The 16,787-nt window shown below is 33.6% G+C and overlaps 1 protein-coding gene across 11 annotated transcripts in view; it reads left to right on the top strand.

The window, feature by feature from the left end:
• Nap1l1 (nucleosome assembly protein 1 like 1) overlaps positions 1-16,787 on the top strand; it is a 59,234-nt gene that overhangs the window by 29,658 nt on the left and 12,789 nt on the right. For 3 of the 11 annotated variants that reach the window (XR_009225558.1, XR_009225562.1, XR_009225556.1), the window contains exons 2-5: positions 2,534-2,651; positions 7,783-7,819; positions 12,415-12,500; positions 13,898-14,000. Coding sequence is in view for 1 of the 11 variants with exons in the window: in XM_058574650.1 (XP_058430633.1) it covers positions 7,803-7,819; positions 12,415-12,500; positions 13,898-14,000 (206 nt within the window). In the remaining 10 variants the exon portion in view is untranslated. Of the gene's footprint in view, positions 1-2,529; positions 2,652-5,158; positions 5,292-7,782; positions 7,820-12,414; positions 12,501-13,897; positions 14,001-16,787 lie in introns of those variants that run through there. The other 8 variants (XR_009225559.1, XR_009225561.1, XR_009225564.1 and 5 more) reach the window with 6 other exon arrangements.

The following is a 16,787-nucleotide window of genomic DNA, read 5'->3' as shown; positions in this document are numbered from 1 at the left end:
TATTACACCCATTAATTGAACGAATTACTAAGTTAATACTAAATGAGGCACATGACTGTCCTTACACAAGGTTTTTTTTTTTTTTTTTTTTTTTGGTACACTCCTAGCAGAAGTAATGTGATCTAAATGCCATAGCTTATTTTATTATTCAATTTGCCCATATTGGCCCCAGGTGATTAATTTGATTATAAATTCTTAAAATATTTCAAAACAAGTGGTCTTTCTATAGAAGGGGCTAAAAGAAGCAGAATGCTTGATTTATAAAGGTCTGAGGATGTCAAAACAAAATTTTGTTACTTTATTTAGTATTTTGCTTGGTTGTAAATTCTCAATATAATTAAAAGATTAAAGAATGAGCCCCTCATTTTCTCCAGTATAGAAATAATAATGATCAATCTATTTGGAGTCTTAAGGTTTAATCAAACCTGAAATCATTTGTAGTCTTGGCTAATACTTTGAGTAAATATTTAAGTTCCATTTAAACTCATTTCATCTGAATAAGTAGTTTTTGTTGGGTAGAGTGGTGGTTAGAAGGTGGGAATAGTTGCTTTACACCTCTCTTTGTTAAGTTTTTCATTGCATCAACAGCATTAGAGCACATTACTGGTGTCATGGAAAGTGGCTTCTGTACCTTCCTTGAGTTACCAATTCTGCCATTTATTGCTGCCTATTTGAATACTTCGCTTGCTGCGAAGTTTGTGCCTGTTGATAGCCACCCTCTCCCCCAATGTGGCCTGTGATAATCATTTTCTAAAATAAAGTAAGAATACAAAAGTACAATGGAAAAATAATAAAAGAGCAGTTACAGGGTGATTATTCAAGCCTTGTTTTAAAATTCTTTTAACAAGGAAACAGTATGTTATGGTTAAAGAAACTATCCAGGGTTACATAACTGAGCAATGAGGACTTAAAATGAGGTGATTTTTGTAGTGGTTTTTGAAGGATGTCCCTTAAACTGTTTTGCTATATTTTGGATTCTACAGTGCTCTAGGGAAAAGCTACAACATTGTATAGTTATGAGGTGTTCTTCCATGTAGTTGGGCCATATGTACGCCACTTATGTATGCTGCACGTACATGTAACTTTGGAAGTACCATGAGGATAAATTTTGTAGGTAGGATTAGTTTTGACCAAGTGTCCTGGGTCCTAGGATAAGTTTCCCTGTTATTGGATTAGATGATACTCTATAGATATTTTTGGACAGAAAATAACAGTGTTCTCAAATAGGAATTCATTTTGCTTGGGAGTCTAATACAAAGTTCTCAGTTGACTATTGATAGCACTGAAATGAAAAAACTGAGTGTAAAAAAAATAAGCTGTTTAAGCTGAGGGGTTGTGTTGTAGCCAAATGCAGTGCTATCTAAAAATTTTTGCTTAAAGTTCATTTGGAATGAGGTCTGAGGTAAAGGGAAAACTATATCCTGGGGTATTATTGTTTCCTTCTTTGGCTTTAAACCATTTTTGTTTTTTAGTGATTGGCTGTTTCATCATGAAGTAGTCATTTTTTGTAAACGAATAATGCTTTAGTTTAGTGAATAATCTATGTAACAGGCTGATTGGAAAGTACCCTGGTTTTTAGAATAGTGGAATGGGCTTTTGTTTTCAAAGTCAGGTTTTAAAACCTAACTACTTCAGGATTGTGTTGCTAAGCAAGGCGCTTAATATTTTATTTCCAAAGTAGGAGGAAAGCCTATAATTCCTTACAGAGTGGCCAAATGTTTTGATAAATGTTGGCTTTCTTCGTATTCATTGATAGTATGGGCAATTTACTCAGAATAAGGATTACCAGAATGATAAGAAGTTGATAGTAGGTGTCTGGACATCTGGTTATTAAAAGACCACAAAATGATCAGGTTTTGTGGCCTGATTTAGTCAATGGCCTGTTTTCTAATGAAAGATTTTCTTCATATTAGAATTTTCAAGATTAAGATTTACTTTCAGGAATACTGTTTGGAATCACCATGCCTTTCCATTAAGATCTTCTGTACATTATATATTGGATTATAAATTGAACCATTTTGGAAAAAGTGGCCTTTTTATATTTAGTAATACTCTTGAAGTTTGTTTTTTTCTGATGTTAATATATTAGGTTCATACTGGGTTTTGAAACTAGATGATGAATTTCTTATCCATAGAATGACACTGAATTTTCTTGAAGGCCGTCTTGGGAAATTTTTTTTCTTTTGTGTACTAGGGATTGAACCCAGTGGTGCTCTACTACCAAGCTACATCCCCAGCCTCCTTTTTAAAAAAAAATTGTGAGAGGGTCTTGCTAAGTCACCAAGAATGGAGTCGATCTGGGTGATTCTCCTACCTCAGTGTCCTAAGTCACTGGGATCAAGGTGTGACCCCATGCATGGCCTGACTTAGAATCTTTGATAGGAACATTTACTTTTACATTTAATGTAATTACTCTGAAGTTTACAGGAGTATTTTACTTTTATTTATTTTTTGGTACTGAAAATTGAACCCAGGGACATTTTACCACTAACCTCTACCCCAGCCCTTTTTATTTTTTTTTATTTTGAGACAGGGTCTTCCTACCTTGATGAGGCTGGCCTAGAATTTGGAATCCTCCTGCCTCAGCCTGTGGAGTTGCTGGGATTACTGATGTGCAGTACTGTGCCCAACTTTTCAGGTTTATTTTAAAAGTGTGTGTTTTCATTACTTTATTTTGGAAGTTATATATGCTGTTTTCTAATCTTTTGGTAGTCATTCTGGAAATTACTATTTGCATACTTAACAAACATTGGCGTGCTTATTCACATCACTGACTTCAAATAGTGTGATATTTTTAATGTTTTAACACTCACAATGGTAATTTTATTTCTTTCAAAATCCTTATTTAGCTGGACGTGGTGGTGTGTGCCTATAGTCATAGTGCTAGGGAGGCTGAGGCAGGAGGATTGCTTGAGCCCAAGAGTTTTGAGCCTGGGAACCTAATGGGTCCTCATCTCTAAAACAGACACAATCTTCATGTAGATATACACAGATAATCTTTTTTCCTTAATGTATTTTCAAGTTTCCATCTGGAATCACTTGCCTTCTATATGAAGATTATACTACAGAATATTTCAGTGATAGTGCTTGGAGGGAGGTATTGTTAAGTGAAATATTTGCTTTGTTTTCATTCTTATAGATTACATTGTTTGCATATAGTATTCTAAGATCATCAGTTATTTTCAGAAAGTTATGAATTCTATTATCTTTTGGTATCTGATTTTGAAGAGAAGCCAGCTGTCAGCTATGCCTTTGAAATTAATCTTTTGTGTACTTTCTTAGGTGACTTCTTTGTCTTTGGGATCTTGCTTTTTTACTTATTTATCTAAGTATGGTTTTCTTTTTTATTTGTCTTGAGTAGAATTGATAAAACTCCCTGAATCTGTGAGTTGGTGTCTGTTTCATCAGTTCTGGAAAGTGCTTAGCTATTAATTTGTTCATGTATTGTTTCCTATCCTATCTTTTCCTCCTAGAACTTGAAGTTTGTTTTTTTTTCTTCCCTATGAGAGATTGAACTCAAGGTACTTAATTAACCACTGAGCCACATCCTCAGCCCTTTTTATTATTTGGGACAGGATCTCACCAAGTTGCTTAGGGCCTTGCTAAGTTGCTGATAAACTTGGTGATCTTCCTGCCTCAGCCTTTCAAGCCTCTGTTATTACAGGCATGAAATCTTTTTTAGATTTTGTTGTATCCTAAAATGTCTTCTCATTTCAGTACTTCCATTCTTTAATCTCTTGCTCTGTTTTAGAATAGTTCTTCTTTGCTTTCTTTAGCTCGCTTAATTCTCAATTTTGTTTAATCTACTAAAGGCGACCCTTTTAATTTGATATATTAAGTTCTTTTCCAAATCTGCTGTTAACTTAATACATGTCTATTTCTTGCAGATACTGTTTTTTCTTCCTTTCCAATGAACCCATAGTCTTGCACATGCCAGGCAAGCACTTGATTCCGGAACTATACCTACAGTTCCTGATACTATATTTTTAGACTTAGTAAGACTGGTTGTTTTTTGGCCTTTGTCTACAGTTTGTTTATAGTCTAATTGACAATAATACTTAAGTCTTTGTAGGGCTGGTTTCTGTTGTATTCCTTTAGGTTGTTCTGGTTGCCTTTGGAAATTACTTGTATGAATAATTAGAGATCTAGAATGCAGGTGCTTTTCACTTACATTTGATAAGCAAGTGCCTGTGAGTATACTGCCAGGATATTTGACGCTATCTTGGAGTTTGGAGCAGCAACACAGATGAAATGAATTTGGGCCATTTGTTTAAGAGAGCTGGCTTATAATCTCTGAAGACATAGCACTTTGGGGTTCCTGCTTATTTTCAGAAAGTTATTATAAACATTCCTCATAGGATAGGCTCAAAATTTTGATTTCAAATTAAAATCAGAGTTCACATTTGCTGATAATGGCAGTTGACCTCAGGGCAAAAGTATTTTCCTATTTTGCCTTCATTTTTTGACCAGTAGTAATTCTGTATTATATTATTAATGTTTCAGTGCTATTTAGATTTTAATAAATTTGTTCTTTGCTTTTAATTATTTTTTATTGGCAGTATTAATCTGCATAAAATAGCTTGTCATTATCAGGAATGAAAAGTTTTTCACAGATTTTGGAGTGCAGTTTTATGTCCAACATTGTTTGATATAATGTCAACCAGATTAAAAAAAGCAACGTAGGTATTAATATAAACCTGTATTTTTCAGTGTAATCTGATTATCTGAGAGCCACCTGCCTCAGAAGCTGCAAGGGGTAGGGGTTAAAAATGAAGATTTTGGCGGGGGGGGGGGGGCATTCCATTGGACCTAATGGTTTTTTTCTTCTTTTAACTTTTAATTTTAGGTTTACAAGAAATTTGTAAACATAGGTCAGAGAGTTTCTGTATGCCCCTTTCCCATTTTTTCCTAATATTAGTATCTTAAAGTTACCATGGTATATTTGTCAAGACTAAAATAATCTATTTTTTAACTATCATCCCAGCTTATTATTTTGGAGAACTATTCAGTGGTATAATTAAAAATGGATTGGATGAAAATAGCATGTGTTCTTTAGAGTACTTACCAGGTATCAAACTCTGGTTAAAGTTTTAACATGGATTTGTTCCTTGAATTTTTTTTTTTTTAATAGGATGAAAACATTTTTTAAATGCTGATAAAAATATAAAGCTGTACATATGAGTGGAGTATACTCCTTGAAATAAATTCAATCCAATGAGGGAATTTTTTCTTAACTTTTTATGTATGATGAAATGAAGCCAGAAGTTGTTTCCCTGTTGATTGCTTCAAAGGTAGTGTAAACCTTAATGATTTAACTGAAATTAGGCCCAGTTTTATGAATGTACACAAGCAAAAAATCTAATTTTCCTGAATGGGCAGTTTGGATCTTCATTAAAAAGTTTTATTTCAAAAGTTCAGAATCTAGAGATAGTGCTGAAAACTGGACATTGATGGTAGTTCTGTGAACATGTTAAAATGGCCTAAAAATTTAAATCGGAAATTCTGAGTTTTTTCCCCATATATCTTTCCATATTCCAATTGCTAGGTTTATTAGACAATATGTTAATGTTTACAACCCAGGAAATTGAAAAATATTACTGATTTAGGTAAACTTCTTTATACTGGAAAACCAAGTAATGCAAATTTATAGTCAAATTATACTTTATTGTCATATATAACTAAAAAGAAAAAAATTTTTAAAAATTCTCATTTCTCATGTTTTATAGTAACTACTTTCAGGTTTCTGATATAGAAAAAGGTTTTATTTAAGGGGCTGGTGGTGTGGTTCAATCATAGTTATGTGTTTAGCATGTGATCTGGATTCAGTTCCTCAGCACCAATAAAATGTATGTAAAGGTTTTGTTTATATTATAAAAGTATGTACGTGTATGAGCATACTTATATTTTATTCATGTCCTAATGGGATTTTGCCATATATTTTATACCTTACATTTCTATATCAGCTCTTGAGAATTGCTTCCATTTTCACTATAAAGCATTTCCTTATATGTGCATTCCATGCTAATAAATTTATAACATATAAGTTGTGTATATTACTCTGAAGAATAGTGATTGGTAAAAGCATATAAATTTCTGTAATGAGTCTCATCTGAAAAGTTGGGAGAGACCTTAGCTTACACTAATGTGTAATTATATACTTGAGACATCTTGGGATGGAAAGAAATAGAACTATATAGGAGTTTGTACAACAAAGAATTATTTAACCAGTTGTTCAAGATGTATAGGATTTGTTCACTGGGGCTTTGGAGGGATCTTGAAGGTGAATATGAAAAACAAGGCCTTACATGCTCAGTAGTACCTTTTTTTTAAAGAGAGAGAGAATTTTAATATTTTTTTTAGTTTTCGGTGGACACAGCATCTTTGTTTGTATGTGGTGCTGAGGATCGAACCCGGGCCGCACGCATGCCAGGTGAGCGTGCTACCACTTGAGCCACATCCCCAGCCCGCTCAGTAGTTCTTTATGGAACATTCTTATAAGTAAATAAGGCTGGAGATGGATATATTTAAACTTTGCCTTTGAAATTCCTTTAACCAGGAATAACTGTCCAGAAAAGTACTAGTTTATGAGAACATAACTCAGATTTAAGAAAGAATATTTATTAAATTTTTCCCTGTGTTGAAAGAAAATTCTCAATGATTTGATAGACACTTAGAATCCCAAATACATTTCTTTGAAGATTCAATATTTTTCTTAATTTTTGAATTCGATTTCATCAGTAGTTTGCTAAACATTTTGTAGATATATGCTAATTGCCCAGTATCACTGGAGAAATTTGTCAGTACTACTAGGAAATATTTAAGGAAACATTTTTAAACAAAAGGAAGGTATATTAAAGATATATTAGAAAGAAATATTTTCTTTATAATTAAAGGATAGATACTAGGTCAGTAATACTCCTCAAATATTACCACTTGACTTAAAATCAGAACCTTGAATACTCTTAAGTAATATTTAAGCATGCTGTTATGAGAGTAGTTCATCTTATAAGATTTTGTGGAATTAATCCTAAGGCTGAAAGATGAAAACTTGATTTCTAATGCGGAATTCTGTCTAAACTTGGTTTAGGTTTTTTTTAGTGATCTGGATGACTTAACATTCAGCCATTTTTCACTTAAGTATTTAACACATTTACCTTAAGGTTTTCTTCCCTTTCTCAGAAGTATTCTCTAAGCCTTAGGAATTTAAGTCATTTAATCAATCTTTCCAGTAAACTTACTTAGATTTGGTAATCAGAGTGTTAATTAACAGTGTATCAGCATTACCAGGGGAGGTTGTTGCAGGGGATGGTGGGAATGGTTGTACATCAGTCATGTGAGATGAGATACAGAAGGTTTGTCTGACATAATAGGTTGGGACCTAGATTTTTACAATTAATGTGTAATCGTTTTAAAGGGCTGATGTGTGATGCAGAGATTACTAAACCTTTATTTTTTTAATACCTCCAGGAGCATAAGTACAATAGGTAGCAAATATTTTTTTAACTTGAATTTGATAAAAAAATAATACTGTTAAAAGTGAAGTGGATTTGTTCAAAGATGCTGAATAGCCTAAAAGTTCAGCAAAAATTTAACATATATGATTAAAAGAATTTGAACAAAAGACTTTGGTAACACTATTCCTTTTACAGCAAATAGGAATTCTTTACTGATGATGTTAATATAATAATTTTTATATCAGATTCTAAAAGCCTACTCTAACATGTTTGTTTTAAGCAATATTCTCCTGAAAAAATATTTTAACACTGATGTTTCTCTCCATAGGTATTTGAAGTTCCTACAACATGGCAGACATTGACAAGTAAGTGGCAAATAGTTGATACTTTTTGAGAGATTTGGCATCACTTTGTATTGTATCGTAGTTAACTTCTGTATACATTATATATTATGAAAATGTATAGTAATGACTAATGCTTGATACTTGCTATTTTGAAAGTTGGGTACAGCACATCAATGAAAAAACACAGTATATATAATCACTTTCATGGTAAATCATTTGTCAGTGTGTATTCTTAGGAAAGTGCTGAGAACTGTAATAGGGCATAAGTACTTGCAGAATCCATTTTTACCATATGTGTATTTCCCAGAGATTTTCCTACTTTTATTATAATGGGCATATTACAGTGTTTATAAGATGTATATAAAAGGAAGATACACTATAGGTACAAGATGTATATAAAATGTATATATAGAATTTAAACAAAAAGACATAAGCACAAGTTAATTTTAGAACATTACTATTAGAAGCCCCTTTTGCCCTTTCTAACTTGCATTTCCCACCTGTCCTCTTTAGGTGTGTAAACACTATCTGGCTTTTGTCTAATTTATTTCTTTGCTTTTCGTTTTAGAGTTTTACTACCGATAAATTATTAATCAATATTTAATTTTGAAGAGCTGAATAGCAAGCCAAACTTAGTTAAGTAAAACAGTATTAACTACTGTTAGTTAAAGGCTCCAAGATAGGACAGTAAAAACAAGAGACTATTTGGGTCATAGTCTGGTTTAAGCTTTTCTGGTTTCCATTTTGGGAAAAGCTATAGGGCAAGGTGCTATGCACTTTGAAATACGTATCTTGGGAAACAGTTTTAAGTTGTGTGGTAGTTTTCTAGTGTGAGTGGATGGATGTCTTGCAGAAATATAATCAAGGAGAATGGAAAAGGATGAGCTGCCCAACATCTGTTGCCTTTGATTTTATAGTAGCTTGCCAGTTCGTGATAGTTTAAAAAGAACACTTGGGGGTGAGGAAAATGATGGGGTTATTTGTTGCTGTTTAGGCATTAGTGCATAGTGGTAGAAGGGCAGATAATTTTACTTCAGGGCCAACAACATGCAAGTACACTGGAGAATTTGAGCCAGTATTCCCATGTCTACGTACTGTCTTTAGCATAAAAAAAAAATAGAGGCAGCAGGCTTTTTAATGATATTGTCTCTCAAAGTGATTGTGTCTCAAAGACACTGCTCTCATCTGGATTTCTTAACCCTGGTTATAAGGTTTTCATACTATCTTCCTGGTGTTTCCATTTCTTTCTCTTTGAGTTTGCTATATTCTACACTTTTTCTTTTCTTATGGTTCTTTAGTACTTTCTTGGAAGAGTGCAAGGGAAGTAGATTATTTTGATACACGATATGATTGAAAATGACTTCTACTTTATGCTTGATAGTTAGAAATTTAAGGTAGGAATTATTTTTCATCAGAATTTTGAAGGTGCTACTTCCATTGTTACCTTGTTTGCAGCGTTGTTGTGTTGAAGTTAAAAGTTTTCTTGATTATTTGCATGTGATATTTTTGAAATACTATTTCTGGAAGCTATTATGGCTTTGGAGTTTTGAAAATTTTCCCATTGTTTTGCTTATTCTATCTCTTTGTGTTAGGCAGTCAGTGGTGGACCCTTTCAATCCAGCAGTTCAGTAGCTTTTAGTTCTAAGGAATATTCTTGACCTTTTGGGGGGCTTGTTTCTGTTTTCTCCTTCTGCACATCCTGGTAGATGTCATATGTTTGATTGGTCTTCTAATCACCTCATTTTATTTTTCATCTTAGTTTCTTTGTTCTTTCTGGACAGAACTAAAGAAACCTTGTTTTTCCAGTCTTAGATTTTAAATCTCTATTGTATTTAGTTTCTAAAAGTTCATTTGCTTTTTGTTCCTGATTTTTTTTTTTTTTTTAACCATCCTGTTCCATTTCATTGATGGTTGTATCTTTTCTCAGGATGTTTCTTCCCTCTGTATAATCTATTTGCTCTTTAATTTTCTTTCACCCATTTGTTTTAGTCTCAATAACGTAAGAGAGTTCCTCAAATATGTGCTAGTATTTGGTTATCTGCTCATTAAGATTGGCATTAAGTTGAGGGATTAGGGGTAGGGGCAGTGGGAAAGACATTAAAAAGAAAAGATGATTAGAAAATCTGAAGGTTGGGTAGGAGGGCTTATTGATTTGGAATTTTAGTGTAGCATCATTAGAATGGGTATTTCTTTTGAGAAGCCCCCAATTTCCAGAATCTCCCCCCGCCCTATCAGTAGTGATTTCTCCATCTGTAGTGTCTGGGTATAGGCTTGGCTTCCATTCTGTTATCAAGCAGTCATGTATCTTAGGTACTCTAAATTGTGTCTGTCTCCCAGTATCAGTTCAGAAGTTCCATCTTTCAGAGATGAAACTTCCATATTTCTACAAGGGTGGAGTAGAAAATCTAGGGATTTAACTGCTTATTAATTTTTACCCAGTCCTCTCTTGTTTTAGTCATCTTCAGCCTTAAGCCCTAGTTATAGGAGTGTAGTTGATGCTACCAGTTCTTGTTTTTTTGAAAACTCTGTATTTGGGTTGTTCTTAGCTTTTCCCACTGTTTACATTTTAGTTCTCAAGTGAAGTTGATTATCTGTTGTCTGTTTTCTGGCTTCCAGAGTTTTGCTGCTATTGTCGCCTTGTCTTTCTGTCTGTTGAAACCGTTTTTCATAATGCTAGTGGACATTTTGGAGAATTCAGAATTATCATATGAGTTTGTGCAGTACTACTTTATTAACCTGGGAGCCCTCAGTTTGTAAATTTTTAGAAAAATAATAAATTGGTTATGGTGTCTTGATTTCTTTCTCCCCTATTATTTAATTTTAGATACCGCTTAGCCCTCAGTGACTGAGAGAAAGGGCATTTTGTTCTTTAAAGTAGGAGTCAGTGAGCTTTTCTCTGTAAAGGGACCAAAAGAAAATGTTTTAGACATTTTTAGGCCATGTGATTTCTCGTAAATACCCAACTCATGTCATGTAGTATGAAAGCAACTATGGTGATACATAAATGAATTAGTTTGTCTGTGTTTCAATAAAAATTCCATTTGTAAAAATAGAAGTGGGAGAGCCAGGCTGAGGCAGGAGGATCACAGGTTGTAGACTAGTCTTAGCAACTTAGTAAGACGCTGTCTCAATCACAAAGGACTGGGGATATAGTGTTAAAGTGCCCCTTGGGTTTAATCCCCAGCACCCACCCACCCAAATGAAAGTGGGCTGAATTGGGCATCTGACATAGTTTATGGGCACCTGTGTTTAAAACCTTAAGATGTGGATGTTCAGTAGATGATTGAAGATATATGGCTGCTCCATGTTGTCTTTAGCTTAGCCTGTGACTCTAAACTCTTAGGCAGGTATACACTTAGGTTTATACCATGCTTGACTATTTCTGCAATGTTTTACTAAGTATAAACCGAGTACTTTGTACAAAGTAAAACAAATTGCATGAATCATCATTTCTAAGGGCTGAATTTCTTTCTTTAGTTGACAGGGCCCTAGATTTTGTTAGCTTACCACCTTTTCTATACTAGTGCCTATATGAGAGTTAGTATTTGTTCCTGTATGAAAAATAATTTTTCAAATGCTGTTTAGACATGAAGCAACTAAATCTCTAATCCAAATGTTAAAATTCAAATTCAAAGACTTGTATCATGACCCTGTTATTGATTTCAGGTATCTTTATCCCCCTTTTTAATGCTAGATATAATCTCATGTTCAAAAACTAGATTTTTGGTGATTCTTTAAGACTAAATGAGAAGGATGCTATCTTTTTACCTTCTTTCAATGAGATCCTCCTGATTTTACTCTAAGCGAGAAGTAGGCTTAGATATCTTAACAGTTCTTCTCCATCTCTACTGTGATGTAAAGAAAAAGGAGAAAAGTCCAAAGATAGTGACTATAGGTTGGTATGGTTGCTCCACCAGCCATCAAGGACTCAAGGTCCTTCTATTTTTCCCAACTCCTTTATACTTATCTTGGTGGCTTACATTTTCTGGGTGTTCATCATTCTGTGTGGCTGCTGGAACTGTAGCAATCAAATCCATGTTCTAGGGGGGAAGGAAAGAAGTGAGATTAAAAAAAAGGACTTCCTAGCTATACTATTCTCTAAGGATTCTTCCTAAGTTCTATTCTACTTCTGCTTTTTTTATCTTACTGCCAAAACAGTTATATTGCCACATTTAGCTACAAGGTAGGCTAGAAAATGGTAGACTTTGTGTTTTGCTTCCTATATAAACTGAGGATGCTCATACTAGGAAGAATGAACTCAATAGATGATGTTAGGTCAAAAGCATATGCCACCTGAAAGGACATTCCCCTCAGATCCACCACACTACATTTTTAAAGATGGAAGTATGTACTTTATAATTGGAAGGCAGTTGTGCTCACTACTATATCACCAACACATTTCCCTAAACTTTATAATTGGTTAGATGCTTTTAAATGAAAGTTTATGTACTTCCAGTTAGTTCTTACCTATGAAATTAAGAAACTGAATTACCTTTTGAGTTTCCTATCATCTTTGAAAGAAAGCATATTGATTTAGAAAATGAATTTAAGTTTTTTTATAATTTTTTTTTGTAATTGGTACATTTGAACCATGGTGTGATACTATGATATTGTAGCAAAGAACAGTCTGAACTTGATCAAGATTTGGATGATGTTGAAGAAGTAGAAGAAGAAGAAACTGGTGAAGAAACAAAAATCAAAGGTATTATTTTAAATTACTTTAGGAGCCAGTGGTGGCTGGCAGTGGACTTCTAGAGGAGAGTAAAAAGTACCATTTCATTTAAAAAAAAAAAAATGGGGCCCTTCTACATTGTCCTTTGCCCACTAATCCATACTTCCAGTTCAGTAACTGTGTTTGAGAGGGAGGGAGGGAGTGTGTGTGTGTGTGTAAGAGGGAGGGAGGAAGGATGAGGGGAGAAACAAAGGAGGTAGTCAGGAATGAATGTAATGACTCATCTAAAATCACTCATCAAATCCTTTACTGCTGGGGCAGCACATAGTATGGCTGTACTAAAGAGCTGTGTGGATTTTATCTGAATTTAGAAATGTTTCAGGTGGTGGGGTTGGGGGGGCTTTGCTAGTGCTTTAATATGTTTAGTGTTTAATATAGAAAACATGCAGTATGTATGCCTTTCTAAAACTCAACTCTTCCAAACAAGAAGAAAGTAGTTCATTAAATGTAGATAAAAATCATTCAAAATTTACTTGCACATAATTTTAAAACGAGTGGCAGTAGTAGGGAATTGTGCTGCTCTAGGTATACCCTGTCATCTGGGCCAAAAATATTGAAGCACCAGATGACTCATGTTTTCATTTTTAAACCAGAGATGAAAGTAAATTGTGACAGGATTCTAGAACTTATAGCTTTCATCTTTCAATGTTTTTTTAAACAGATATGAGACTGTGTCCTCAGTGGACATTATTGATGTTTCTAAAATGCCTTTTAGTTACTACAGCTGTATGTTATCCAGTGATTCAATTAATATCAGAAGTAATTTGACCTTCTGGAACATAATTGGGAAAAATTAATGGCAATTTTGTGTAATATCTATATAGGTAAATACAGAAAGAGCAATATTATTTGTTTTGCATAAATTTGGCTTAGATTTGGACTGAATAATTTTTAAAAAACAATAATAATCAAATTTTGTTTGGCTTCAGTTATACCTTTGACTGTTTCAACTATTAACTTCCTTGTATACACACAAGTATATTACACAAACATGAACATCCATTCCTCCGTCTTTATCCCAGACTGTCATTATATTTGTTTTTGACGTGTTGTATGCCTTCAAAGGACTGTCAACAGTATTAGAGAGGCATCTGGATGAAGCTTTGAGCTTTCCAAAGTACAAGGTGGGTGAAACGAGGTACTAGGAAGAATAGGAAACGAGAGAGAATATTGTTCTGAGCTTTCCTGAACATTGGGTTTTCCTGCAGTGTGTTTTCTTTAGCTTACCCTGCCCATTTCTTATTACACAAGCATTTTATATATAGGCCAATTAGGAAAACTTCATGATTGGACTATCCTGTTAAAAAAGCTCAATACATTTTTATAAAAGCCTTCTTTCAATGCCCCCCCCCCCCTTTTTTTTAAAGCGCGTCAGCTGACTGTTCAGATGATGCAAAATCCTCAGATTCTTGCAGCTCTTCAAGAAAGACTTGATGGTCTGGTAGAAACACCAACAGGATACATTGAAAGGTACAAGTTCTTTTTCATCCTCCTTATTTATCTTTTCTATAATCAGCATTGCAGGTATATCTGTTTTTTTAAACCATCTAAGATTTATGTATGCAATAGTGGAAATCTAATGTCTACTAGTACCTAGTATAGGATTATTGGAAGTTTAGAATTTTGCTTTAGAACCACCCATTTAGAGTTGATCTTTTAAAGTTTGTTTTAGTTTAAGTCCACAGGAGATACACTGATCTTAACCATTTCTGAGATTTGTTTAGTGGTTTGTTAGAAATGCATAGATTTAGAAGAACGATTTCTTGTATTTCATTAGTGACATAATAATTAACAATATCCTGAATATCTTATTAAACTTACAACTCAGCTTTATGATTTTAAGATCCAGTTATATTGGATATGGGTCTTATGTATCTAGTACATAAGTAGGTAGTATCTAGTATATCACTACCTACTAGCTTCTAAATATTTGGTTCTCTGTGGTATGTGTCCACTGTTTTTTGTTTGTTTGTTTTTTGAACCTTTTGATGGACTTCTCTTCATCAACACAGATTCTATTGTGATAGGCATCCTGTGCATCTCCTTTAAAGAAATCGTGCATATTTTCTTTGGGTTGTGTACATTATGTATAGTGGGATCATTAGTACTGTAGGAGATGCAAGCTTTTGGTATTTCTAGCATAATTTTCAGAAATACTGTGCCCCGTGCATGAGGATTGCTTTATCTTTGTGTCTCTGCCAACAGTTGGCATCATTCAGATTTATAGGGTTTTTTAAATTTTTATTTTTAAACCAAATTAAGAGTTATGGGCTCACTTTGTTGTATTTTCTGATTGTTAATGAATTTTGAGCTGCTTTTTATAAAGGTAGTGAGACTTTTAGATTTCCTATTTGCACCCTTTGTCCATTTTCCTATTGGACATTTTCCTACTGTCTTGTTTTGCAGAATTCCTTTTGTATTCTAGATGCTGTTATTCTGATATTGGCTTTAGGTATTATAAACAATATTTTGTATAATTTCTATTAAGTTTTATCTTTGGAGTCTTCCATTAAACAAATCCTTAATTTTTTTTTTTTTAATTTTTGCCTGTGGCTTCGATTTTTGAAATGTATAGAAGTCTTTCATAGTTCCTTCCATATTTCCTATTCACTAATAGTTTTACCTTTGACATTTAGGTCTTTGATCTCTCTAGAAGCTACCTTTGTATTTGGTGTGAGTAAACATCCGTGCCCTACCCCAGGGGGCTAGGTTTTAGAACACTAAACTATAACTTCTTTCCCCCATTTCACTTGTGTACCCCTCCACATTTATTGCATATCACGTTCTTATAAACGCTTGCATTTGTCTTTGAGCAGCACTTCCTTTCATTGGTCTGTCTTTTTGTTGTTTTTTCACAGTGTAGTCATGTCTTAATATCTAGTAGGACAAGTTGCTTCCTTCCATACCCTCCCACCCCCAGATACAATATTCTACACTCTTGTTTCATGAGCCTTTTTGTGTATTATTTCGTCATTTTCATAACTTCATTACTCTGACTTTATAATATGTCTTCTTATCTGACAAGGCAAGTTGCTTCTTTCCATCTTTCCCCATCCCCAAACACAATCATAAAATTGACATAACATTACCACATATTTGACAATTAAGTTAATCAGAATTCCCAAAATTTTAAAAATTTAAAAACACTAAAATTTTGATAGGAATTACAATTTGTAGATTAATAAGAGAAGTGTATCTTTAATATTGCATATTTATATTGTGGTCTGGGTCTTATAATTTCACTTTATCAGAGAGGTTTTTTTTTTTTTTTTTCCCCAGACATTTCTGTGTATTTTAAATGTGTTGCTTCCTTAAATTTTATTTTGTTGTAGTTTTGGCTGACTGTTCTGATATACAGAGGCATGCTATCGATTTTTTTTTTGTTGTTGTTTTAATGTTGATCTTCTATCCAGTAACATTACTGAATTTGTTTTTGTAATTATGTTCTCCCACCAGACCTGACAAAAGAGCTTATCTGCAAATAATGGCAGTTTTAGCTCAAATCTTCTACCTTAGATCATACTGTATTCTTCTGTCTTTAAATACTGTGTTAAACATTAGCATTACAGATGAGCATCTTTATCTTATTTCTAGTCATATTGGGAATCAATATAAAAACTCCATTATATTCAGTCCTCCCTCCCCTTTAAGTTTGTCACAGGTAATTGAAGCCAGGGCACTTGCACATACCATATAGGTGCTCTACCTCTGAGCTACATCTTCAGTCTTCAGTTTCTATTTATTTAATCCATCTTTTCCTGTGTTCATTCAAATGCTTTTTCCTTGAATCTGTTCAGTATATAATAATGTATGTTTTGGTAATACATATTTTAGATATCAAACTAGCTATATTCCTGGAATAAACTTAATTATCATGTGTTACATTGCTGTATAGTTATAATTCTGCTTTTATTCATTAGTGAAATAGCTTGTGTGCATATGTGTGCATGGATGTATATTTGTGCTTCCACAAAGAAACTTTCACAGAGTGGTAATATTTAACAGGCTTTGGAGTCAAGACTCCAAAACTGCCTAATGAATGAATGCAGCTGCAATTACTTTTTTAATTTTGTGTTTTGAAACACCTTAGTAAAATAGGAATTCATTCTTCCTTGAACATTTGGTACAACTCTTCTAAATTATACTTGGGGCTTTTGGAGTTTAGGGATTAGAGCTCTTGGGGAATTTGAGGCCACCATTTTTAGTTATAGATAGACATATAGATAGGTATTATTATACCTTTATTTTATTTATTTT

This window comes from Marmota monax, unplaced genomic scaffold (genome assembly GCF_021218885.2).
Source record: "Marmota monax isolate L192 unplaced genomic scaffold, Marmota_monax_Labrador192_F-V1.1 WCK01_AAM20220418_F8-fsc00056, whole genome shotgun sequence".
Taxonomy (NCBI): domain Eukaryota; kingdom Metazoa; phylum Chordata; class Mammalia; order Rodentia; family Sciuridae; genus Marmota; species Marmota monax.
The sequence above is the reverse complement of the archived record's forward strand: the minus strand, read 5'-3'. Positions and strand labels throughout refer to the sequence as shown.